The following is a 25,542-nucleotide window of genomic DNA, read 5'->3' as shown; positions in this document are numbered from 1 at the left end:
TCCAGCTCTTACAGTGTGCTGCAGGTCCCCAGGAGATATTGTAGCACACCGTCTCTCCATCTCTGCCCACCTAAGGGTTTTCCTGCTTACCTTTAGGCACTGTTGAAACACAAATGCCTTCCCTAGTCCTCTTAGTACGACCCGTTTTTGTTTGTACTAACTACATAGCGTTTACTATATTGGTAGTTTGCATCCTCAATTTTTTTTTAATGCCAATCCCTTAATTTACTAAAGGACCAAAATGAGTTACTGTTTACTTTGCAATCTGTATGTTGTCCAGAAAAGGCAGGGCGTTTTGTAAATGTTTTCTCAGTGTAATGAAATCAAAACTGAAAGCGAACAAAGTAAAACAAGAGTGCGTTGGTTGCACATTTCCTGACTGCGAGCATTGGAATGATCAAAAGTAGCGAACGTGGTTTACTGCTGTGGTTTTTATTCCTTGCTCACTGCAGCCTCTAGGGGCCCAATATTCAACAAATATTCAAATTGGAGCCGGAGTTCTGAGCGGCCGGGTACTGTGTGTTCCGGCGGTGTGTTTGTACATTGTTAAAACCTGGCAAGAGAGCACCAGCCAAGAGCCGGCAGGCGGGGCTCGGCCACGAACGAGCGAGCGGGGCTGCGTCGGCGCTCGGGCTCGGTGCCCCCGCCCGGCGCAGCCTCCGGCTCGGGCCGGCGGAGCGCCGTGCCCATTTAAGGAGGCGGACCGTACCACGAGAACTTTCTTGACAGGGGTAGTCAGGCGAACTCGGACAACTTTCAGGGAGCCTAAAGAGGCTTTCGTTTCTCTTCTAACGCTGGCCCGGGTTCTAGTGGCGCTCAGGGGGAGCTGTGCGCTGGTGGGCTTTGGTCGTGGGGCTCCTCGGGTTTCCCTTCTCCGAAATCGCCCCGAGGGTCTTCACTTGCTCTCATTTCGGACGCAACATTCCCCGAGCTGGTCCAAAGTGTAGTTCGCCTGCAGAGGCCCCAGTGCCCGGATGTCCATCAGGATTAGTGCGAGCCAATACGCTCGGAGCCCGAGGCTGCGCTGAGGACGCCCGGCCTCGGGAGCAGGTAGTCCCGTAACACCGGGGAGTTGCGCTGGGGAGCTCGTCCCCGCCCGGCCCCGGCAAATGGTGAGCGCGGTGCTGGCAGAAGGGCCGCGGGTGGAAGGCTCCGATGGACAGAAGACCTTGAGCTCTGCAAAGTGAATTATGGCAGCCCAGTCAAGGTAAGCCAGGCTCCGAGAGAAACTTTTTAAATGTGTTAGTGGCTAGGGGAATTGAAGGTTGAGGGCGGGGGGGTGGGGGAGGGACGGTTGGGGTGCTGCGAAGACGACCGGCAGGAAGCAGCTTTGTCATTGCTCTCTCATCATTCCCGATGCTGTGGTTCATTACTTAACGTCAGATTAAAAAAAAAAAAAAAAACCGTTGGGAGAGCGTACTGGACAATTTCTGCAGAGCGGAGGAGAGGGGTTGAGTTAAAGTTAAAAGTTAAATTTCTTCCGTCTTCCAAAATAATTATTTTCGGAGAAAATAAGTTGTTTGAACTTGCTTACCTTTGCCCAAATTTTCGTTTAGTTTCTTTGTGCACCTCTCTTTGGTTCGCCTGATTTGGGGGGGGGGGAGGGGGAGCGCTAGTATTTTTGATCGGAATTTTAGAAGTCAGTAAATGTAAAAACAGTTCGCCTTAGAGAAGGTGGTTGAGAATTTGGCTGGTGAGTGATCGAAAATGTTGCTGCTAAAATGTAGGATTCCTCATAAAACGCACGGCTTGCGAGAATCTGCTGAGTAGGCAAAGACCGGGAACGTACCGGGGTTGGCGAAGGGGAGAGGATAATGAACTGCAGTTGCTGTCAGAGGAGCGCTATTGTAAGGACCTCAAGCTCTGACTTTGCCTGGTTGGTTCCTTTTTTTTTTTTTTTTTTTGCAATGAGTGTTAAAGAGTGATAACAAGACGTTAGTGGTTAGTATACGATTCAGACTGTTGTGTGTGAATTCATTTTAGATGTGACAGCAGTTGGTGCTAAGGGAAGCTTAAAGTTATATTTAAGTTCTTTTCAACTGTTTTACTAGAAAGCAGTTTGGTGTCACATATTTAAAATAATAATAGGGCCCTTCAAGTTGACATTTGTTGTAGTATAGTGATTTGGGGATGTCTTAGGCTAAATACGTTTCGGGTCCCAAAACCCTGGTGTACCACTAAAAGAAATAGATGCTCGAATGCTGACGATTGGGTGAGATGAAATTCAAAATTGTTTCCTAAGAGAACTTTCTAGGAAGAGAAACAACTTCTCTAATGTAGACCACCTCTTGTGTGATATCTGCTGTATATATTTTAACATCTCAACTCAGTGGTTTATTCCCTGCTCCATGTTATTGGTTGTTCTGAGAAAGGGGCTCTTGGATCCAAGTAGTAGGAAAACTTTGATTAGAAACAAAAGTTGCATCTTTGTGTGCTAACCTGTAATGAAAATTAACTGCCAAGGGGGCCCGTGGCATAAAACCTTTGCTTTGATAAGATACCTTGATCAAAATAATTAAATACTATTCAACAAAACTCCTTCATATAGAGGTGCGATTTGAACTCAGGTGCAAGTGATTTCAATGCCTCCGCTCTTAAGCTAAGAATAAAATAAGATAGTAACTAACTGAACACTGCAGCGTGCCAGGCACAGCTGCTGTAATTGAATTATCTCTTTGATTCTTCTCAGTCACTTAAATAGGTAAGGAGTTTTATTTTTCACATTTGGAGTTAAAGAAACTGAGTCCCGGCCTGCCTGTTTCTTGCCCGAGATCACACAGGTGGAGCAGTGCCTGACTCCTGAGCTGTGCTGCAGATTTGCTTACTTCCAGGATGCTTCTTTAATGGTGAGGTGTGAGGTGTGAAAAGGGATCTGCAAAGCCTTAATATAAGTATACAAAAAGCAATTTCTGCTCAAAGTGCTCTGCTACAAAATGGAAAAATCGGAATTATCGGTCTGGTAGTTCAACTTGTGGGTAATTGAAATAGGAGGACTGCCTGTATTCTGCTCTTCTTCTCTTCCTGGCCTTCAGACGTGCCCTTGAACTAGGAACAAAGCCACAAGGCCATGATGTCTGTTGTTTTCTTAGCCTGCATGATGGGAGTAGATCTCTTAAGTTATAAATATTCATTTTCTTCAGTTACATTTGGAATGTGGTCTACGCTCATTTAGACGTTGTGTTTTGTGGGATAGTAGGTAATTTCTGAGATCCAAAGAGAAGATTGCAGATATTTTTGGATTTCAAGGAAACCTCAAGCTGGGCCACATTGTTCTGAGTAGTGCTAAGAGAAACAGAACCATCACCTCTGATTTATGATCTGGGGCAGTAAAATCTTGTCCATGTGCCACACACAGTATCTGTTTGCTCTTGAAACAATTAGTTTAGATTGTTGGACTCATTGGTCCTCAGGATTCATAGCTCAGTTTGTTCTAACCACAGTCATTTCATTGTGCACTATTTAAAGTAATTTGACTTTTTTTTTCTTCGAAGAGGTAGATGAGAGCTTAGATCAAAATGAATTTTGTGGCACTGACAGGGACTACACGAGAGGACCATGTCACTTTCTTCTCGTTATTTGGCATTGCTTTCAGGTAATGTTTTTCATTTGATACTTACGGTTGGTATATGACTAATTTTTTGTGTGACTGAATAGGCTAGGCAGTGTCTTCCTTTTCTATAGTCAGCTCCTTAAGGCAAGACATTGTCTCACATTTTTATTGTCTCCTGCATAAGCTAGAAGAATTTTGAATGAGGAAGAGACTACGTAATTATTTCTTAGCTTGTGAACCTTTATAAATTGAGTTTGTACAGTCCTCTCTCTCATTTTAAAACCTAAAAGGAGCGAAAAACAACAACAACCTAAAACTAGGAAATTGATTATTTTGTTTTGCTTTGTTGTTGATTTCTTCCCCCAGAAGTGGAAGACATCTGTTGAATGAAAGGTCAGTTGCCTAAACTTTAAAAATTAGATTTTGGGTCAGTATTTTGAAAACATGTAATATTTGATTTGAGTATTCAAGTTGTGGAGAAACGCAGTCATTTAGAAATGCAGTACCAGTTGGGGCACCTGGGTGGCTCAGTCGGTTAAGCGTCCGACTTCTGCTCAGGTCATGATCTCGCGGTCTGTGAGTTCGAGCCCCGCGTCAGGCTCTGTGCCGACAGCTCAGAGCCTGGAGCCTGCTTCGGATTCTGTGTCTCCCTCTCTCTGTGGCCCTCCCCCGTTCATGCTCTGTCTCTCTCTGTCTCAAAAATAAACATTAAAAAAAATTTTATAAAAAAATAAAAAGAAATGCAGTACCAGTTCAAGCAGGACATACTGTGCCTGTGCTCTCACTCTCAGATTCGTGTGTGCTTTCTTTGGAACCTTTAAGCACAACAGATACACTGGCTACTTTCTTATGGGAGTTGTAATAAACTTGCCTTCTTTAACTTGAAATAGTTACAGATCCGTGGCTTTAGTTTCCAAATTCTGATCTAAAGCACCGAATGCTTTATAGAAGTGTATATAACCTGGCGTGCCCTCTTTGGATAATAGCAAGCCTGTGATGGGGTAAAGGTGGGTATGGCATCTCAATAGTTTGTAGATCTATACTTTTCCATGAGGATTAACTTACTTTATATTTAGAAGTGTGTTGATGGATAAAACAGGAGGGCTTTGTCTGGTTCCCCATCTCTGCTAACCCCCTCATTGAAGCAATCCTTGAATTCTAGAAAGGAATATATACGTACCTTCAACTACTGCCAGGGATTAACCAGTTTTAAAACGCACCTTGTGCTAAGGGAGAAGCCCTGGTCCACCCCCACCCTGGGAGGGAGGGGAGTGGGGGAGTTGAAATTCTGTAGAAGAACAGCATCTGGTGGTTGAGCACATCTCAGAAGAAAGCACTTTCAGACAATTTGCAAAAGGAAATTAGGGTTAGTCAGTTCTCCCACGGTGTTTTTGTTTTCAATTTGACTGAGGTTAATGTTAATGAAGTTTAAATAATAATAGTAATAATAATAATAATAATAATAATAATAATAATAATAAAGCAAAGTCAGATTGTTCCCAAGATTATTATGAAGCCGGTTTTTGGTGGATCTCTTTGGTGAGGGAAATTTTCCATTGCAAAAAGCATTGCTCTTAAACTGGTACAGAACCAGTTTTGTTCTGTCTTCTGCCCTCCTCATTTGTGAGCTACCAATTACCTTGGAAGAAAATTCATGAAAGCAAAGAAGCTCTGATTATTAAATATGAGCAGATATCAAAGAAAAATGCTGTGGTATTTTGGGAAGTGCGGTTCAAGGACGTGATTTCAAGAAGGAAATAATTTATGCAGTATTTTGACCCAGCGAATGTCTTCATTTTTTCCTTTGTGACGCCATGGTAAACAGTGTCCTTGACAGGAGAGAAACACAGACAGGTCTCTTAAGTGATTTCCTACTAGTTCATCCTGAGAGCCAGCCGAGCTTCCTGACTCACCAGACTACAGTTTCTTCCAACATAAAGAAGAATTGAGTCATTTTTTTTTCCAGTCAGCTGGTTTATGGGGATGTTCTTTGGCGATATTAACGCACGTGATCTCTCAAGAGATTTAGGGGATTCTTACGGGATAGCATGAAAAGGTGTTTGATAGTTTCTATACTCTTTTGAAAATGGAATTTAGTGAATGCTGCATTGAAGCAATTTAAATGTCACATATTCTCAGGCATGAGAAATGTTCTCTTAGTCACGGATAAGAGGGAAATCTCATTTTGGTGCTGTCGTTCGTTTTGAGCCTCCAAATCTATATATTACCCAGTAGCTGTAAAATGCAGGAAATAAAGCTGAGTATCTTCGTTACTGCTTTGAGGTACAGCATACAACTTGATTGCTTCCAAATATATAAACTTAGTTTTCTATTAGGGAATTTCTCTATTTCATTTGTTTTCCAAGATTGGCATATAAACTCAATTCCAAAAGCTCCTGTCTTTTAAAAGGGAAAGTTCTGTATGTGAGTTGTGGTGGGAACTACAAGCAGTAGCATTTCTGATGATCCCTCCGAACTAGTTGGAAATACAGTCTACATCTTTAGGACAAAGTTTCTTGACTCAGAAGTAAAAATGTAACAAACTTGGATATCATAGTCTCTGTTGCAGTTCAGTTACTTTTTATTGGTATAGGGTGTGTGCATAACTTTTACAGCTTAAATGATTACCTTTTTTACATAAGTGAAAAAAAAAATGGGGAGAGAACTAAGGCTGTATTTTTGTTCATTCCTTTTATTATGAGTATACATGTATTCATTTGCTCAAAATAATGCAGTAAGTAGAAGGCACAATAATGTCTTGCTGAAATATAGATGTATCAGGTGGAGTTTAGTATTAGGCCTTAAAGGGAAAAATAAGATTTATAACTTGCCGTGTTAATGCTCTAGAGACCCTAAAGTAAAAATTAACTTCAAAACCATCCCAGTGCTGACTTTCTGTGACTTGGCAGTGATCGGTGTTGAGAATCTTTCCCCTGTGCAAACTTTTCCCTTTTTCTAGCTATGCCTAGTGAGTTAAAGCTTAACCCAATGGCCACAAAGCCAGCAGACTTAATATCCTGGAAGTCTTGTTCTCTGATGAATGTCTGTTTTCTTGTTATGGTTTATTGGCTTTGTTTTTAATTTAACCAGATTGAACTATCAGATTCAAAAGGCTGTTACTCAAGCAGTAATTTTATGTCAGATTTAGTATGGTAAGAGGAATCCCAGTAGCGACATCTTGTCAAAAAGAACGAAAACTAACTGAAGGGGGGAAATCTATAGTGTATTTCGACTGATGCCTAAATTGCCTTTGCTTTGGTGTTAGGTATTATATTTCCAAAGGACACCCACAGTTTGACCACATTGTTAAAAAACTTTTTTTTAATGTTTATTTTTGAGAGAGAGAGAAAGACAGAGTGTGAGTGGGGAGGGGCAGAGAGAGATGGAGACACAGAATCTGAGCTGTCAGCACAGAGCCTGACATGGGGCTCGAACTCACTAGCCATGAGATCATGACCTGAGCCGAAGTTGGACGCATAACTGACTGAGCCACCCAGGTGCCCGACCACGTTCTAAAGGTACCAAGAATTGTTGTTTCTCTTTATTGGCTCATATGATGATGAATACTTGGAGACATGCGGGCCACATGGTCCTTTGGGTGGGCTGTAGAGAGTTAAGGATGCAACTCTTGAGTCACTGGCTTGCCTTTATTTTACCCTACAAGATCTTGCTTTCTTTTTCATATTGCTTACTGCTGGGTTGGCAATTAAATAAAAGTAAAAGAATATTTTAGGTGCAACGTGGTCATATTAAGTTCAAGGTTCTCTTTCAAACTTGACACTAGAATCACCGGGTTGGGGGGGGGGGTGGTTGCTAACATGCCGATTCTACTCCTTTTTTCCCCACCCTCAGAGAGTCTCATTAGACAGGTGTAGGGTGGAGCTTGGGTGGGGAGCCCTGCCGGCTCTGAGGCCAGAGGCCCACCCTACTACCCTTTGTGAAATGGAGTCTGTGTGAGAGAGATATATAAAGTATATCATGCAAAAAAAAAATAAATAAATAAAATAAAATAAAATAAAATAAATATATATATATATTATACAATGCAATTACATTTTGACTTAATATATACTCACATATCCTCCTCCCCCCCTTGAAATAGACAAGAGATTGGTAGAAAAAGTAAATCTCCATCTCTATTTATATATATATTACAAACTGTATGTGCTAAAGTATCCAGATGCACCTAAATTTAAAAAATAAAAGGAAAAGGAAGGCATCAAGAAGTAATGCCCAATTTGATCATGCAGCACTTTCCCAAGAATTGTTTCTTTTCAAGGACCTAAATATTTAATTTACCCTTTCCTATCCATTCTGGGCTCCTTCCCAAAACTACTAACTCGCATTCTGACACACACACCCCAGTTTATCAGGTGGCAGTTGTTTTTGTTCCCAGAGAAAAGTTACAACTGTGAATTGGTCAATTATATCCAAACTCCATGAAACTAAAAGGTGGTGGTGTTTTGTTTTTGTTTTTTAAACAAAATACTGTCTGTGTCCACTGTTGTTGAACAAATAATGTTCAGTAAAAATTTTAAGTGAGACTCCTACTGGGAAGTAAATGTTCAAATTATAGCAGATGTCAGTTCCTGTAACAAAATTCAGGAAACACTTTCTGGTATGTGGGTGTTGTAACTCTTCAGTTCTTGGAACTTTCCTTCAGGAAACTGTCCTGTCAAAAGCAGAGCAGTTGGTAAAATATGTAGCACAATTCACAAACGGTGTCGTGCAGTGTAATTAAATTTTGATTTGGTGCATATGTTTTTGCGGTCATGATAGAGCCGAGACTCACGTGACATTCATCCCGGACAATGTGCATCTGGATAACTTGTTAAATCGATCCCCTCGTTCTCATTGCCTTAAAAATGCAGGTGTATCTGATTTACTCTGGATGTGAATTTTTGGTAAGTGGTAGAATTAACCAGGCCCCATTGCTTCATATAAAAGAATGAAACATGTTTCCTACTTAGTTTTGTGTAGAAATTACATATTTTTGTCTCCTGGTCGATAAACTGATATTTTACTGTAGACATTTTTAAGTAAGATGGCCTACCTAGTCAGTTGGTAGCTTTAGCTGTCATGAGTTCATGAAATTATGCTGTGTGTGTGTGTTTAAAGGCAAACAGAACCTCTTGAATTAATATGCTGAATATTAAATACTTCTAAAAGTTTGTTAAAAGGGGATATTTAGTGGTACAAAATTCTGGACGGTAACACGTAGCTAACACTCTCTCTCTCTTTCTCTTTAAGTAATGTTGACCTGCAATTGCACTTCTAGAAATTATGTTTTTCTGTTATTTTATGGTCTGTGTATCTCTCTTTCCCCCCCTCACTTCCCTTTTAGAGTTAAACCATACTTGTGCTAACTCTCCATTTTAAAAAGCTGTGTAAATATAAACTTTGTACCACATGGAAGAAATTAGGCAGCTACATTTACTGACATTAGCATAGTAAAAAGATAGAATGGAACCCAGTGTGTTACATTTGTTTCCAAAACCAAGTTCTAGCTGAAAGTGTTGTAAAGAATACAGAGATGAGTATTGTCTGCTTGTCACTTGATTTTAGTAAAATCGAGAGTAAACCAATTAAACACAGTTTTTTAAAGTGGGAACTGTGCCCAGAAGACAAAAAGCCCTAGATTGGAAGTTATAAAAGATTGAATTTGGTAGTTTCTATCTTTTTGTTGATAGTGTGGGGTTTTTATATTAAAACTCATGATAGGTGCCTTATTTTATTATTTTTTTAATGTTTATTTATATTTGAGAGAGAGTGCGTGAGAGACAAGGTGCAAGCAGGGGAGGGGCAGAGAGAGAGGGAGACACAGAATCCAAAGCAGGTTCTAGGCTCTGAGCTGTCAGCACAGAGCCCGAAGCAGGGCTCGAACTCACAAGCCATGAGATCATGACCTGAGCTGAAGTCCAACCGATGGAGCCACACAGACACCCCAACAGGTGCCTTATTCTTACAAATAGCGTCATATTTTTCTTATTTTAACAGTCATGTTTTTCTAAGGATAAAGTGAAAATCATTAGATTTACTCACTGTGGACTTTAGTTTGTAGGCTTTGAAAAAAATCATGACAATTCTCATAAGCCTAGAATAAAACTTGGTTTCTTCCTGAGGTCACCCATATTCTGTGGTGATATCCCTCTAAGGTGTTGGTATTATCCATTATATTAAAGAGTGAAGTGGAAACTTTACTCCTACTTCGTTTTTTGGTATCTTGGCAAATGACTTTTTTTTTTTTTTTTTTTTTTTTGGCAGGGTGGGAGGGGAGCAGATTGCTTTAATCAAGATACAGTCACTATCACCCAGATCTTTCATTTCTTTTGTGACTTCTCATTTTATCATTTTTTCCCTCAACCCAAGTTTTTTTTTTTCTTTACAACTTTGTAGTATATTTTACATATCCTAAGAGTTGTCCATTTCAAGTGTGCAACTCAATGATTTCACTTTATTATGTTTACCTTCTTAAGTGGTACAGCCATCACCATAAATCTCTTTTAGGACATTTTATCTCCCCAATAAGATCCCTCATGTCCATTTACAGGTAATCCATGTTCCTAGCTCCTTGCTAAATCTTTCTGTGTGTAAATTTGCCTTTTTGTCATTACTTCACCTACATGGAACTTTGAGGTTTTTTACATCTGGCTCTTTGCACTCGTGTAATTTTTTTGAGATTCATCTGTGGCATAGCATATGTCAGCTTTGTCCTTGTAATTACCAAATAGTATTCTGCTGTCTGAGTATGATAGACTGGTTGTTTCATGTGTGTTCACAGGGGAGTGGCTATTACAAATAATGCTCCTGTGAACATTTGCGTGCAAGTCTTTGTGTAGACATACATTTTCCTTTTGCTTGGTTAGATACCAAAGAGTAGATTTGCTGGGTCCTTAGGATAGTTTTATGCCTTACTTCCTTTTTTTTTTTTTTTTTTTTAATGTTTGTTTATTTTTGAGAGAGAGAGAGAGAAAGAGAGTGCGAGCCGGGGAGGGGCAGAGAGAGAGGGAGACACAGAATCTGAAGCAGGCTTCAGGCTCTGAGTTGTCAGCACAGAGCCTGATGCGGGGCTCGAACCCATGAACTGTGAGATCATGACCTGAGCCAAAGTTGAATGCTTGACTGACTGAGCCACCCAGGCACCCCTATACCTTATTTTTTTGAGAAACCACTGAACTGTTTTCCAAACTGTATGTCCATCCTAACCCATGTTTAAACTGATCTAGTTCAGTTTCTTGCAAGTTATTTTACTGTCTTTGTAGTCAACTGGGCTGTGGAACTGGTGGTTCTGAGATCTGATCAATTTTGCATTTGAATGTTAAAAAATAATGTGTTTTAAATACATATGGCTAAAACACAACTGTTTTTTTCATAGAAGATACTATGAAGATTTCTAAAATTGGTCAGACTTTGTGATGAAGAAGCTTACATCAAGAAGTATTTAAAGAAAGTCAAATTAACATTTAAAATATCAATGCATGCTTTTGTCAAAATTGCAAGTGAAACTTCCAACACACAACTTATGAACCCATCAAATCGATATATATGTATACATATATATATGTGTATATATATTCTATTTTTCAGAACTGCTAAACAGCCCTAGAAATTGTCATTTAGATGTGTTTTTAGTAAAAAAACTTTCAGGCAAATTTTAGCTGTTCTCATTAGCTACAGTCTTGAATTTGTGCAAAGATATGTTATCTGAGTGGAGCTTCTGGAAATTATCTTTAAAACTGGGGTTTTGCTAGAGGAAGGTGGTGACCATATTCCCCCAATTGGTAGTGTGTTCCAAACTTCAGGAAAAGGTGGATCTGCTTTATGAACAAGAATACTTCGTGAAGTGCTCTGAAATTATCTGTGGGTGTATGTGTGATGGTAGTGAGAGTGAATCCCCTTTTCAGCACTCCCGTTGCTATTCTGTAAAGGAGCTGTGAGGCCACACTTAGTTGTCTCCTACATGGCTGCCTTTAACAAGTCTGCCCATGCGCTTTCAGCTTTGGGGCCTCAGAACATTGTGGCATGTGACTGGAATTCACTGTTTCTGGGTATTAATTTATCTACTTAAAGATTATATCAGCATTAATAGCTTTATGACTGTGGCCAATTCACATACATGAACAGTGCTTTTAATATTATCCATATCATGTATTGACGAATGCCTTGTTGCTCACTGAGAGCCAGCCACTGTGTGTGCAGGTCTCTAAGCTGGTTCATGTGGGGAGCTGTCTCCCCACATGGAGAGGAGCTCATAGTTGGTTGTGGGGGTGGGGGACAGAAAATCAGCAAACAAAACTGGCCAATGAAACAGTCGCAAACTGTTACAGCACCATGACAAAAAACAAATGGGGGTGTCATGACAGAGAATAATGGAATGTGGGGGACTTTGTCAGCCACAAGGACCTCTGGTAGAGTTGACTGAAGCAGAGAAAAATCAAGTCATGATATATGTTAGAACTGCGATTTCAGAATGTACATGGAAATAAGTGATAGTGGAAAGAATGGCATTTTTTAAACAGGGCAGATAGGATTTTAGGAAACACTGTCATGTGGCAGTTTCTTAAAATAAAAATTGTTTTTGTGGATTAATTCGACCAAAACTCAGTCCTGTGTTTTTTGTTTTTGTTTTTGTTTTTTAATACAGATAAAATGAGCTTCATAACATAACATGAGCTTTTAAAATAGAGACTGTTTTCTAAGAGTTTGCCTTAATTGGTGCATAAATATAAACAAGTTAAACATGCAGAAAATAAATTTGAGAGGACATCTTTCTTAGTTTGGAAAGCCATCAAGTAAGAGATGTGATAGAATTAGAGAAGTCCCAGCTCAGGGAGTACAGTCATAAGGAGGTGAAGATTTAGACAGTAAAGAGGATGTTTAGCCTGGCTATTAAATACAAAGGTTAATTTACAAAGCAACCTTTTATGCTTGTGAAAGACTGCCATAGGAAGTGTGGTGAAAGATGGCTTGCACTTCTGCCAAAAACAGACCTTGAATTAATAAATTATATATGTTAAGGGGTTTAAGGAAAGCCCAGCAACAAACTTCTCATTGAAGATAATTAAACATGAAAATATAGTGGAAGGTGGAGTTCTTTTAGTCTATTGAGAAATAGGAAATAGATAATCTCTACCTTGGATATTTTAGGAAGTAGCAGATGGTTTGAGTACCTTTTTCTCAAGGGATTTTGTGGCTTCTTGAAAAAATGTTATCACAACAAACTGCTAGAGGAACTGAAAGTTCTTATGCTCTGCATGCATCACAGCTATGTTTAATTATATAAAGTTACTCTAAGGATCCTGCATTCAGTGTCACCTCATCTCTTTTGTACCTCTATTTACAGTTATTTTCAAATAAATATAGTTAGTCATGGACCTTTTGTGGCCTAATAGATGATAAGTCCATGAATGTGAACATAGATGTATATTCTCTATTTTCAGGGTCCAGAGTCGAATGTGGGTTTGTACATTAGACCTGTCTTGCCTTATTTCTCTATTCATTTTTTTAAAGTTTACTTTTTGGGAGAGACAGAACATGAGCAGGGGAGCAGCAGAGAGAGAGAGAGAGAGAGAGAGAGAGAGAGAGAGAGAGAAAGAAAGAAAGAAAGAAAGAAAGAAAGAAAGAAAGAATGAATGAATCCCAGGCAGGCTCGGGGCTCAAACTCCTGAAACCGGGAGATCATGACCTGAGCCAAAATCAAGAGTCGGACGGACGCTTAACCGACTGTGCCACCCAGGCACCCCTTATTTTTGTATTCTTATTTTATCCATTCTGTGGACTAAGAGATGAATAAGTCACAATTAATGAGCTTCTATTTCTCCTAATAATCTTCTGAAGTTTTTGCTTTGTGAATTTTTTTAAATTTTTAAAAAATTATTTATTTAACATTTATTTACTTTTGAGAGGCAGGGAGGGGCAGAGAGAAAGGGAGACCCAGACTCCAAAGCAGGCTTCAGGCTCCAGGCTCCAAGCTGTCAGCACAGAGCCCGACACGGGGCTCGAGGGGCTTGAACTCATGAACTGTGGATCATGACCTGAGCCGAAGTCAGACGCTTAACTGACTGAGCATCAGGACCCCTGCTTTGTGAATGTTGATGCAATGTTTTTGATGCATAGACACTCATAATTGTTATGTCTTCATTTTAAGTTGTCCTCTTGAAGGTATTAAAGTATTTTTGTAGAAGGTTTCTTTGAGTGTTGGTGATAAATTTTTTAAAAAGCTGTGTCTTTACATCTTTTATCCATGTGGATTTTATTTTGGCTTAAGGAGTGTGGGTTCTGGATCCCCCTGTTCTCTCCCCTCAAAAGGAGCTATTCTATTCTCTCTATTCAAGAGCCATTGTCAGACTCCATCACTATACCTAACTTGTCCTGCTTTTGGTATTTTCACAGATATTTTTCAAGAGCAGCTTGAGTATTTTGTTTAAAAAAAAAAAAAGTGTGTGGCCTTTTAATAGGATAATTTCCTATAAAAACCTCATCCTGTTTTTCAGAAGCATTAAAGTTTTAGACAGGATTACTGTCTAAATTTGCAGATTTTCATGGAATGGAAAAGAGTAGGTTTGAGTGCCAGGGACTCCTGAATCACTGGACAGACACTGCTTGTTTATCTTGGACACATTTGGGAAATCTTGTTTGCCTCAGTTTCTTCAGGAGGAAGTAAAAATGTACGTTTGCTCTTGTCCCGAATGAGCGTGTTGTTAATCTAACTCTCTAAGGGGAATCCTATTTCTGTGAGTGACTACATAGGACTTTAGGCAGGAGGAGGATTTTGTGGTCTCTGTATTGCTGTAGAGGGGATCTTACTTTCCTGTTTTGTTTTTAAACTTACTCTAATTTTTTTTTAATTTTTAAGATAATTTTATTATTATTATTGTTATTTCTTTAGATAGAGTGTGTGCGAGTTGGGGGAGAGGAGCAGGAGGGAAAGAGAATCCCAGGCAAGCTCCACCATCAGGGTTCAGTCCCACAGCCCTGGGATCCTGACCTGAGCCTAAATTAAGAATCAGATGCTCAATTGACTGAGCTACCCAGGCAGCCTCCCCCCCCATCCCCACTTGTAAACATTTTATTTTAAGTAATCTCTGCACCCAACGTGGGGTTTGAATTCACAAACACGAGATCAAGAGTTGCATGGCCTTCCAACTGAGCCCTCTACGTGCCCTGAGAAGTTTTCACTTTCTAGCAGACTTTTTTCATTCACGTTTCCTTGACTGTAATAGATATAATTTCTACTTTTTGAAATACTCTGTATTTCAGTAGTTCAGTAAAACAAAAGAATATATTAAACTTAATTGTAATTAAAATGAAAGAGAAACATTTTCGTAATTTTTAACAGCTTGACCAAACATTTTCTTCTGTTCCTTTTCTACTTTTTCTTTATATGTTAAATGTTACCGCACTTTGAATCATTCTTGGTATATATTTGGTAGGTGATGTGCTCAATGTATAGGGGGAAAGGTGAGGTGGGGGTTACTTGAGGCAGTTGTGGTTTTTTTTGGTTTTTTGTTTTTTTAGATTTTCATTTTGTCTTAAATTTGAAGAGGAACATAAGACTTTGAGATCTTTTTTATGCCTGGAAATGCAATGGTAAGAATACATTTTTAAAAGTCAAAAAGTTAATATTGCCCAAAGCAAGGTGTTGTTTTTTTATACATTGCACTAGAAACCAAGGTGGTAACAGATAATAACACACTTCCACAGATAGATGTTATGTGATTCATGATGCTGGGTATGGAAACTATACTGAGTACCATATTTATGAACTTCACTCATTCTTATTTTATCTGTCTATATTTTAGCGCATGAGTGTGCAAGGGGAGGGGCGGAGGGAGGGAGGGAGGGAGGGAGGGAGGGAGGGAGAGAGAGAGAGAGAGAGAGAGAGAGAGAGAGAGAGAGAACCTTAAACAGACTCCATGCTCAATGTGGAGCCCGACACCAGGCTCATGACCTGAGCTGAAACCAAGAGTTTCAACCAACTGAGCCACCCCGACACCTCTCATTCATATTTATGTATAAGACTGTCATAGTTGAAGAACAACGTATAACTCAGAAACTGCTATAAATTGAAGACCTCTTCTAGTATTTTTTCCTTTGTATTCATACACGCAGGTATATGTACATCATGCTCACACAGAAACACAAACGTTGCTTCAGTGGTAGAAGCTGGAATCAGAATGCAGACAAATGATTTTTTTTTTCCTTGTGCTTTTAAATATTAGCTTAAAATTAGCTGATGAAAAATTTCATTTGTTTTGTTTTTAAAATTGATAAGGAAATAGATTTTTGGCAATTGTCTTTAACTTTGTAAATTTTAATCTAATTGTTTAAATTATCAGGAATAGAAATTTTAGATCTTATATTTTTATTGAATTCCTTTAAAAATTGTGCCCAAACTGTAGGACAGCAAGAGCCACCAAAATTATTCATTTTGTTTTTGAGAGAAACGTTTCTGATTTAGTTCAAAAATCATTTCTTTCACTGTTTTCATAGTTGACTTGCTAGTAAGAGTGGATGTTATTTCAGTAGATGTTGGAAATTTAAGAAGAAAGCCTGCACGGTTTCCTATTTACAAACTGCTTTTTCTTCTAGAAATGGGTTTGGAGCACAGAAGATATTTTGCAGAAGCAGCTACGAAAATCATGTGATGAAGGTTAGGCCCAAGGCTGAACCCAGAGTGTTTCTTCACTTATGATGCCAAAATGTCAAACATGTGGTACAATAATGGAAAACAGCGGTTTTGATTAAACAAAGCATACAAATCATGCTTGAGTAAGACAGCTTACCTTCTGCCTAAGTTGGTTCTTTTGGTGGGAGAGAGGAGTGCTCTAAGGGATCCTTAGGCTTAATAGGAACAAAATATGAGCAAAATGAATTCTTTTCGGAGTATTTGTTGGCAAACTTGAGTACTTTGAAGTACAGACATTGTGTATCATTTTAGTATATGATAATAGCAATCATTTGTGCATTGTTATATTCCGAGTCAGAAATTTGCATATCTGGTATCACTGAATCTATAGCAGAAATTATCACTCTGAGTGTACAGGTGAAGAACTGAGACTCCTGGAGATTGGATTTGACTCTCAGTGATTGACCAATAAGGGTTACACAGCCTCTGCTAATCTACTCTAGACTTTTATGTAAATGTTGTTTTTGTCCTTCACACACGTATCTATGTGGTCAGTGCTCCTTGGTATACTAATGGAGCAAAGGAAGGATGGAGAAAATGGAACGTGATTGTGTGTGCGTGCCTGTTACCTGAAGTGTATGAAACAGGAAAAGGGAACGAGATGAGAGTAGGGAAGCATGGTATGTGTAAAATTCCTTGCAGAGTGAAGACATGTACAGAAGAAATGTGAGGTCAGTGTTCCCTAATGCCCAGCACTGGGAAGTGCCTTCCCCCCACAACTTGGTTACCACATGGGGAATTAAGGAGAGATGATACAACTGTTTGAAGTTGTGGTTATTTTTAACTCAGGGAACTCCTGTGATATTTGGAAAGGGAGATTTATGTGGGGTGGAACTTCTCTGGGTAAAAGATGTCAAATCCCTTGTACCCCTCATCCTCTTTCAGGATGCTCCTTCCTTATAAGAAACTCATTTTGGAATGAAAGTCATCCTCTGCCTCTTCCTGTTTAGTGTGAAATGTGTAAACCCCTTTGCCTCTCTGGCAGGACACCGCACTTTACATTCTATCTTTGGATTCTCCTTTTTTTCTTCTGTTCTCTTACCCTGCTTCACACGCTGTCAGCTCTAGGGACCATCGTATTGTTTTCAGTATTGAATTACCTTACTTTCTCCTTGGGGAGATGGGTAGGAGGAGCATAGAAAGAATAGGTGAGAGGAGAGCCAAGGCCCGTGCTGCTTTGCCAAGCACTTGAACTGCAGCCGAATATACTTATTAGTAATAGCTCACAGGTATCAAATACTTTAGCCAGGCACTGGACTAAGCACTGTGTATGTATTAGTTAATTTAAATCTTACAACCGTCCTAAACCTTTTGGTACAATTAGAGCTTAGAGTTTGTGACTTACCCTGTTGGCCATAGCTAGTAGTGATAGAGTCTCGAAGGTGCCTTTCACAAATATAGCTATTAGGAAATGTTTCCCATGTCTGTTTTCAGTGTGCTGCAATGTGGTGGCTGTTGTCTCAGTAGAAAACTAACACTGTGACATGGAGAATATCTCTCGTTATCTACAGCATTGGCTCTCAATATGGGGGAGGCAGGGAAAAGAGGAGAAGGTTATTTTACCCCCACCCTAAGCACAGGGATATTTGGCAAAGCTTAGAAGTATATTTGATTGTCACAGCTGGGAGGAGAGTGTGCACTGTCACCTAAGATGGAGGCCAAGGACCCTGCTAAGCATTTACAATGCACAGGACAGCCCTGACACAAATAATTATTTGGTTCAAAATGTCAATAGTGCCATAGCTGAGAAGTGCCCTGCTCTGCTGGTTCCCCCTGGTTCATAGGTTTGGGGGTGTTTGTGCTCCAGACAACATCAGTACATCATAACCAGACTCCTGCTCAGCCAGTGCTGACTCTGTGTTAGTCATTTGGACTGTTAGTTTAAACACAACATGTGCAGGATGCTGCTGGGCACCGTGTGGATAACACAGCCCATAGGAAAGGGAAAAATGGAAGTGTGGTGGGGAGGAAAGGGTTTGTCGAAGCAGAGGGGACGTGGGGTGGGGAAAGGCTTGGATAGGTATAAGCTGCAAAACTGGAAAGTGTAAAACCTGAGCGGGACAAAGCACAGCTGGAGGTGCATCTGGGGTCGTTTTCAGATTTCCCCTTTCTTACTCACCTGAGTGCTTTCCCTTTACTCTGTATTGTAAGCCATTAGCTCACTTAAACCTCGCATTAATTTTAGGGAATTGGCACCATTATTATCTCTACTTTTTTAAGCAGGCCGACATTCCTGTTAAATGACTTGACCCGAAGGACAGGACGAAGGACGAAGGACGCTGCTAGAAAGTTGCAGAGCCCGAGTTTTAACCCATTGCTAACTCCAGAGACCATGCTCTTGACCAGCTTACTCTGCTGGTAAGCAGAGTGTTCCATCCTGTTGTCTGTCGCTCAGCCTCCTCTCTGCCTTCCCTGAATTCAGCACAGCTGCTGTGGGAGACTGACAGCAGTCTCCATTCGGGGACCTTGAGTGCCCATCCGGTTGCTCTGTACTGGGAGGTGATATAGAGGGGTCAGAGGTGAGGGAACACATTAGCAGAGAACTAAGGGGAGCCTTTTAAAGCAGCAAGGAAAGAATTCCGAGTGGCTTGGGGCCTCAACATATCTGGCAGGGAAGACGTTGCCTGCAGAAGCATTTTGAACTAGCTCAAGGGAAAAAATAGGCAGAAAGGGAGATTGGTAGGTATAAGGTAACCGCTGATTGTATTACAAATTTACTTGTGTAAAATGCGTGTCTAAAATCTGGACCTTTTGTATCTTGGATATCAGTTGTAACCTAAACTAGGGAAACCATAGAATCAGGCCCGCCTTAAAGCTCAAAGCTTTCTGGCTTGGTAATTTTGTAGGGAAGGACTTGCAGGAAAAACACTTTGAAATATGAAGAAGGAAATGTGATTCCAGTGGTTCCTTTATAGGCACTAAATCTGTACGTGAAGAAGTAGGACAAGAATTAGAGAAGATTGATTTTCTGAAACCTCACAACCAACCTAGTTCTCAAATGGGGAAAAACAATGATTTTTTTTTTTACAAAGATGAAGATTGGAGGAGGAAAGACGGAAAGGTGAATTAAGTCTCCACGGGGGCTGTGAAGGAGACTGCCTGAAAGCTTTCCAGAGGGGAGTCTGAAATGTATTCCTCCAAATGTATGTATGTATCTCTACTGGATCAGTTGTAGTTTCTCAGTAGAACAAAAGCAGAAGCCCAAGCAGGATTTTGGAGGAACAAGGTAAGGTTTTGCTCAGCGCGCACGCATAGATCAACTCATGCAGTGTGCAGGCATACATACACTCGAGCTGTCTCAGTTCTGCCAGTAGCAGCTGTTATTGTGTGTCTCACGGAGCTCAGGACCACTCCTCAGTTCCTTTCCTTTCACAGATCCACTCTACTAGTTAATAGATGAATTTGTGATTCCCACTTACCCTTTTCTGATGGAGACGTCTGCTTAAACCTCAAGTTTCTCTGTAGATGTGTGTGATGGAACCCCGTGGGATTTCTTGGTGTTTGGCAGCCTCTCAGATCCTATCGTATTTACTAGTTTATTCTTGGGGCTATTGTTTCTAATGTTATATTATACAGTATAAGTTACTTTATGCATAGTTATATGTAGTACATATAATTATAATTTAAATGTAAATTTTTCTATATAAAATACAAATTTCAAACATTCAGAAAATTGGAAGAATTTCACAGTAAAAAGCCTTATTCCCAGATTATACTCTTGTTAACACTTATACTTGTGTTTCCACGTAAGTACTCATCTCTTCATTGTTATATCCATCCATTCATCTCTTAGGCTTTTTGTGTGGGTTTGCAGATCTCAGAATACTGCAACCTGTGTGTCATTAACTAAAGTTAAGTATTACAGTTTTTTTTCCTTTTTTGCCTTAAAGTTTAGATGCCATGAAATGCACAGATTTTAAGTGTACTGGTACATTTTGACAATGTATACGTCTGTGTAACCCAAACCCCTATTAAGATACAGGACTAGGGGCGCCTGGGTGGCACAGTCGGTAGGGCGTCTAACTCTTGATCTCAGCTCAGGTCATGGTATCGCAGTTTGTGGGTTCGAGCCCCACATCGGGTTCTGTGCTGATGGTGTGGAGCCTGCTTGGGATTCTGTCTCTCCTTCTCTCTGCCCCTCCTCCCCACCTTGTGTGTGCGTGTGCGTGCGCGCGCGCACACACACACTCTCTCTCTCTCTCTCTCTCTCTCAATAAATATAAAAAAAAGATATAGGACTAATGTTAGGGTTATTTTTTGGCATGTATGTGGTAAGATGATTAGAAGATAATTATAACCTCATTTGGGTTTTATTTTTCCTTCTTTCAAGGTATCATTTCTATATATTTTTAAATTGTATTTATGACTTGTGTATGTTTGATAATGTCTCATTTTGTAGAGACTAGGTAATTTCTTGGGGTCTCAGGCTAAAACCTTTGGATTAAGGTAGAGGTTTCCTTACCTAGGTTGTCTCTTGCTAAGAATTCTCCTCAATTACTGTATTGAGTTTCTAGGATTTTTGACCTTCCTAAGATATATTGAATCTTGTTTCAAAAATGACTTCTCCCATGACTGTAACTAAAATTGCTTCTGTGATGAGGCATATGGTGACTGCTTTCTTTAAAACAAGCAAAGCCTGTCTTTACCGAGTGCTTTGAATATTTGAATCTGACTCCAAAATCATTAATTGGGGGGGGGGGGGGGGTGATTTAGTCCTTTTCCCAGTGGAAGACTTCATGGAGAGTAGAGAGTTCTGTCCACTCTTTAAGACCTTCCTATTTCTGGGTAACAGAGAAATGCATGTGACACGATGTACTTAAAGCCAGCTACTTTAAGAGTGTATGTAGTAGAGAGGTGCCAGGATGGTTGGGTTGTGTTCTTCCAGGATTATGCTGTGGAAGTCACAGGTAGGGAGATGGGCTCTCTCTTGAAAGAGGTGGACTTAGTTGATGCCACTCATCATGTATGGGTGGGCTCAGGACTCTCAGAGCCTCCTTCTTGGACCTGGATGAATGAGAGAAGTCTGGGGGTGAAGGAATGCCTTTCCAAGTAACCTAGTGGTGGGTCTGTAGATAAACAGGGGCCCCGAACTGAAGTGAGGCAAGTTGTGTTTTGTTAAATTATCTAGTTGAATGTTACCTGTTTATTTCTGTTCTGTTATCCTCCAGCTTTTGGTAGTCTAATGTAAATGTTTCAGCCATTTCTCAGCTATTTATAAGGGAATAGTTGAGTTTACTATTGGGCCAGAGTTGTAGGGAGGCGACATTCCCCCGAGGGCAGAGTGGGAGTAGTAGCAGCCTTAATTAGTGAGAGATCCCCTAGAAGGTTTTAAGTCCAAGGAATAAGATTAAAACGTGTAAGAGGTTCACTCTACCTACATTTGAACATCTCAGTTTAATTTTATAAAGGCTGTCAAGCCTGTTTCTTTATTTATACTGTCAACCTGACAAGTGTCCTTTTATTTAAATAAAGGTTTTTGAATCTAGTGATGCAGTCTCCCACCACACTTTTAAAAAACCAGGACATTTGAGGAACAGTAAGTTCTGACCTTTAATAGCAGCCACTGGCTTAATTCTTCATATTTTCCGCAAACCACACCCGCCTGCTGGAGTAGATAGCTCAGGGAAGTTGGATGGACTCACTGTGCCTTGGGAGGTTTTAATTCCCGAGCTTCTCCCAATGTTTTCTTCTACTCTGCAATCTCCCTCATATACTCTCCTTCTCCATTCATTTCATGCTAAAGTCATACAGAATTGTAGTGTGAAGTCCATTACTCCATTGAAGATGCAGCTGGAACCAGTGACTGGGATGTTTTTTATGCTTCCTACATCTCCCAAACTTCACCAACACAGTCTTTTTACAACCCTTTTGAGACTGTTGACCATTAGGCCCCAGGGCAGGGTATTAGAGATGAAGAAGCTGAGTCCTGGAAGTAATAGATAACATCATACAGTGAATGATGCCAGATTCTGGAGGCAGCCAGCTTGGCACACTTTTCACCACACACTACATTATGCTAATCTTTTGGAATAATAGAGTAAGGCATTAAAATGAGATCGAGATGAGTAGATTTCTCATCTTTCCCCCCAAGTCAGGAAAGCTGATAAGAGAGAAGTTTGATGTTACTGAAAGACTTGTGTGTTTCAGAAGAAATTATTTCAGAAATAGTCCTTACTTTACTCCTTTAAAATGAAACACTTCAAAATAAACTTTTAAAAATCACCCTTCATATTTTTTGATACTTTAGGGTCTAGTCCAAGGACTGACAACTCTTTTCTGTAAGGGGCCAGGTAGTAATTATCTCAGGCTTTGCTGTCCATGCAGTCTGTTGCAACTACTACTCTCTGCAGTTCCAGGACCAAAGCAGCCATAGACAGTATGTAAACAAATGGGCAGGGTCGAGTTCCAATAAATCTTTATTTGTAAAAACAGGCAGCTGGGGCAGATTTGGCTCATGAGCCAGGTTACCAATGCCTGGTCTAGTCCATCTTTTTATTTCTACTAACTTTGTTTACCATACAGTTTTAGATTGAAATTTAAGCATTGATCAATGTTAATGCAAATTGGAATATTTAAAAAAAAAATTTCCCCTCTTTGCCACTGTAGCCTTATTCTTTTTCAACTAATTTTACTTAAAATTAGGCCTGAAGTTTCTGGGCTAAGCAGGCCAAGAAATCAAGGAACAGTTTCAGGTGGGGATGTTCTACTAAATGCTCCTTTTAGATATATTACAGAGTTTGTAAAATCATGAAATTGTGATTGCTGGCTCAACAAACACGAGGATACAAGGAGGTCTGGAAAATAGTGTAAAATCATTTGAATTAGGAAGTCAGGCCAGACTTTGCACAGCCAGGCTCTGTATTGAGTGGGCACCAGGACTGTGTTCTTTGGGGGCAGTGGGGAGGATTAAGGGTGGGAGGAGTGGTCAGTTTTGCTTCTGTGATCCTCTGAGGCCGCAGTTAAGTCCATTTGCATTCCAAAGTTTGACATCCCCACTCTGTTCACTTCCTAAAATTGACAGTTTTTCATGTGCAAAGTAATTTGAGGTCATTATTTCAGGCAGAGGAAAGCCTGCAGGCCACTCTCAGGGGATCCGCTGCCTTAAAATATCCTCGAGGCTCTAGGCTAGCCAAGTGGAGTGGATGACTGCAAAAGGCTGTCATCCTCATGAATTATCAGTGGTTCTTTGGACCCTTTCTGGACAAATTTGGAGTTGGGGAACGAGGTGAGATGGTGCAAACACCCCATGGTGAATGATCACCCCTCCACGACTTACATGCTTTCTTAGCAGGGGCATGGAGGCCCCTTCCCCTTTTTCAAACTCCTCATTCTTCAAGCTCAGATGTCACCGCTCCTAATTAAATCATCCCAGGCTCCTTCCTTTAGACTTGGTGTTTTTCTCCTCTGATTCTTTAGCACTTGTAACCAGCCTCTGCAAATCACTCTTAGCAGTCTGTTCCTTACCCTAACCCACCCTCCACCCCCCTTTGCATTTCTCCTACTAGATTGTCGAATCCTTACTTCTTTTGTCCTTTAGGTCTAGCACATAGGAGTGGAGTCAATATTGACTGAAAACAAATAGATTTTCTGTTTTTATTCTGTGAGGCTTACGATGTTGAGTTGGACTACAGAAAACCATAGAAGTGCATTTGTGCTCTTAAATAACTTTAAGTGGCATGAAATTTAAAATGCAATTCTGTTTGAAGACATTCTTTTACAGTCAGAGAGGCTTTTAATATAAATCATCAGTGCATTTGGTAATTTTAAATGTTTGCTTATTGTTTCCTTACAATGGATGTATTAGCTTCGCTTTTCAAATAGAGAGTTAAAAATGGAAATTTTAAAGCATTATAAAAGACACAATCTCTAATACTCCTGAAGTTTATTTTTTTAAGAAAAAATTAAGTGAACTCTCAGATGCTACTTTACCAGTGTTGAAGAAGGTGGAGGGTGATGTATTAAGTTTGATAAATACCCTTTGTTTCATGTAAGTGAACTGCCTGTTGACAGTGATGGGGAAAAGATGATATATTCTGCATATAAATGTCCATGGCTGGGCCAAAATCCAGCCCAAAGAATCCTGACAAGCTTTGTAAGGCTCATAACACTGCTTAGCAGAGGTCAAAATGAAGGGAGACTTCTCCAGAAAAACAATGACTTACTGTTTAGTTTTAAGGAGATGCCAATTATAGCCAGTGGTAGGAGGTGAGCTGGGGTTATGATGAAAATGAGAATATTTAGAAACATGTAATTGTTGCTTGTTGCCATATAAAATACCAATACATGTTTTCAGCTTTCTTCTCCTATAATAATCTCCCTGTTCTTCCTACTTGAAATGTCTGTGGAATGAAACGGAATAGAATAATGAGGCTGCCTCTAGTTTTTATGACATTAAGCTTTCTCTCTGTGAAAACAAGTGTGACATGTGCAGTTAACCAAAAGAAGATAACTGGAAGTCAAGAGATTAAAGTGATGATTCTATAAAAACATGAACGCTTTATTCTTACGTAGTTGTCTGTTTTGTGTGCTATGCAAATAAGGTTATATATCTTTGTGTTTTTTTATGTCCAGGTGTTTGTTAGAGCCTAAAACAAGTTTTTCAGTCATAGAAAGTTTATCTCTTCTTATGGGGTGTCCATAGCAGCCTGTTTATTAACTAGGTTTAAAAATATAATTGCCGGTGGCTTCTCCTGCAAGTTGTGTGTTGCCTGGTCTTTAGTTTTAGATATACTCCCATAATGGGATACATTTCATTAAATGAATAGAGGAGGGGGCTGTACAGTTGTTTTGGTTTGTTCAGTAACTGAAATGTGTTGATGTGTACTTATTTAAAGAATAAATGTTTCTTAATGTTCTTTAGAGAAATAAATCGCCTCTTGCCAGTTTTCTTATTATCTTATCAATACATAGACATTGTTTTTCCTTTCATTTCCCAAATGAAGCCTTTTCCTGTTGCTTTTTGCTGTTGGTTAGCAAGTCTAAATGCTGAGCATTTATTCTGGCTGGAGCAGTGCTTGGTACCTTGGCCCAGTTTCAAACAGTTCTTCTTATCATATGTGGTGCAATTGGTTCTCTGGAATGTGCGTGTTAGAAGTTCAGTCATTGGGAGGGACTCTTCCTTTCGGAGTGGTAAATCCTGTACAGTTTTCTAAGCTGCTCTACAGAATGTCATGCATTCAATTTGATGTATGTCGGGAATTATCTGGTGCTCAAAATGTCAAGTGACAAAAAATATCCACTTAATATGTTTGATCTCTTATGACTCTTCTTAACAAACAAAAAATAAACTTACTCCTGAATAATT

General features: G+C 39.9%; 1 protein-coding gene across 4 annotated transcripts in view; it reads left to right on the top strand.

The window, feature by feature from the left end:
* Positions 1–658: 658 nt before the first annotated feature.
* The window catches only part of AFF1 (ALF transcription elongation factor 1), a 145,928-nt gene continuing 121,044 nt past the window's right edge, over positions 659–25,542 (top strand). For 2 of the 4 annotated variants that reach the window (XR_002084563.2, XM_019465067.2), the window contains exon 1: positions 659–1,207. Coding sequence is in view for 3 of the 4 variants with exons in the window: in XM_019465067.2 (XP_019320612.2) it covers positions 1,191–1,207 (17 nt within the window). In the remaining variant the exon portion in view is untranslated. The remainder of the gene's footprint in view (positions 1,208–25,542) is intronic. The other 2 variants (XM_019465048.2, XM_019465042.2) reach the window with 2 other exon arrangements.

Source organism: Panthera pardus, unplaced genomic scaffold (genome assembly GCF_024362965.1).
Source record: "Panthera pardus isolate Hobbes unplaced genomic scaffold, ASM2436296v1 HiC_scaffold_13, whole genome shotgun sequence".
Lineage (NCBI taxonomy): Eukaryota > Metazoa > Chordata > Mammalia > Carnivora > Felidae > Panthera > Panthera pardus.
This window is presented reverse-complemented; position numbering and strand designations above follow the sequence as displayed.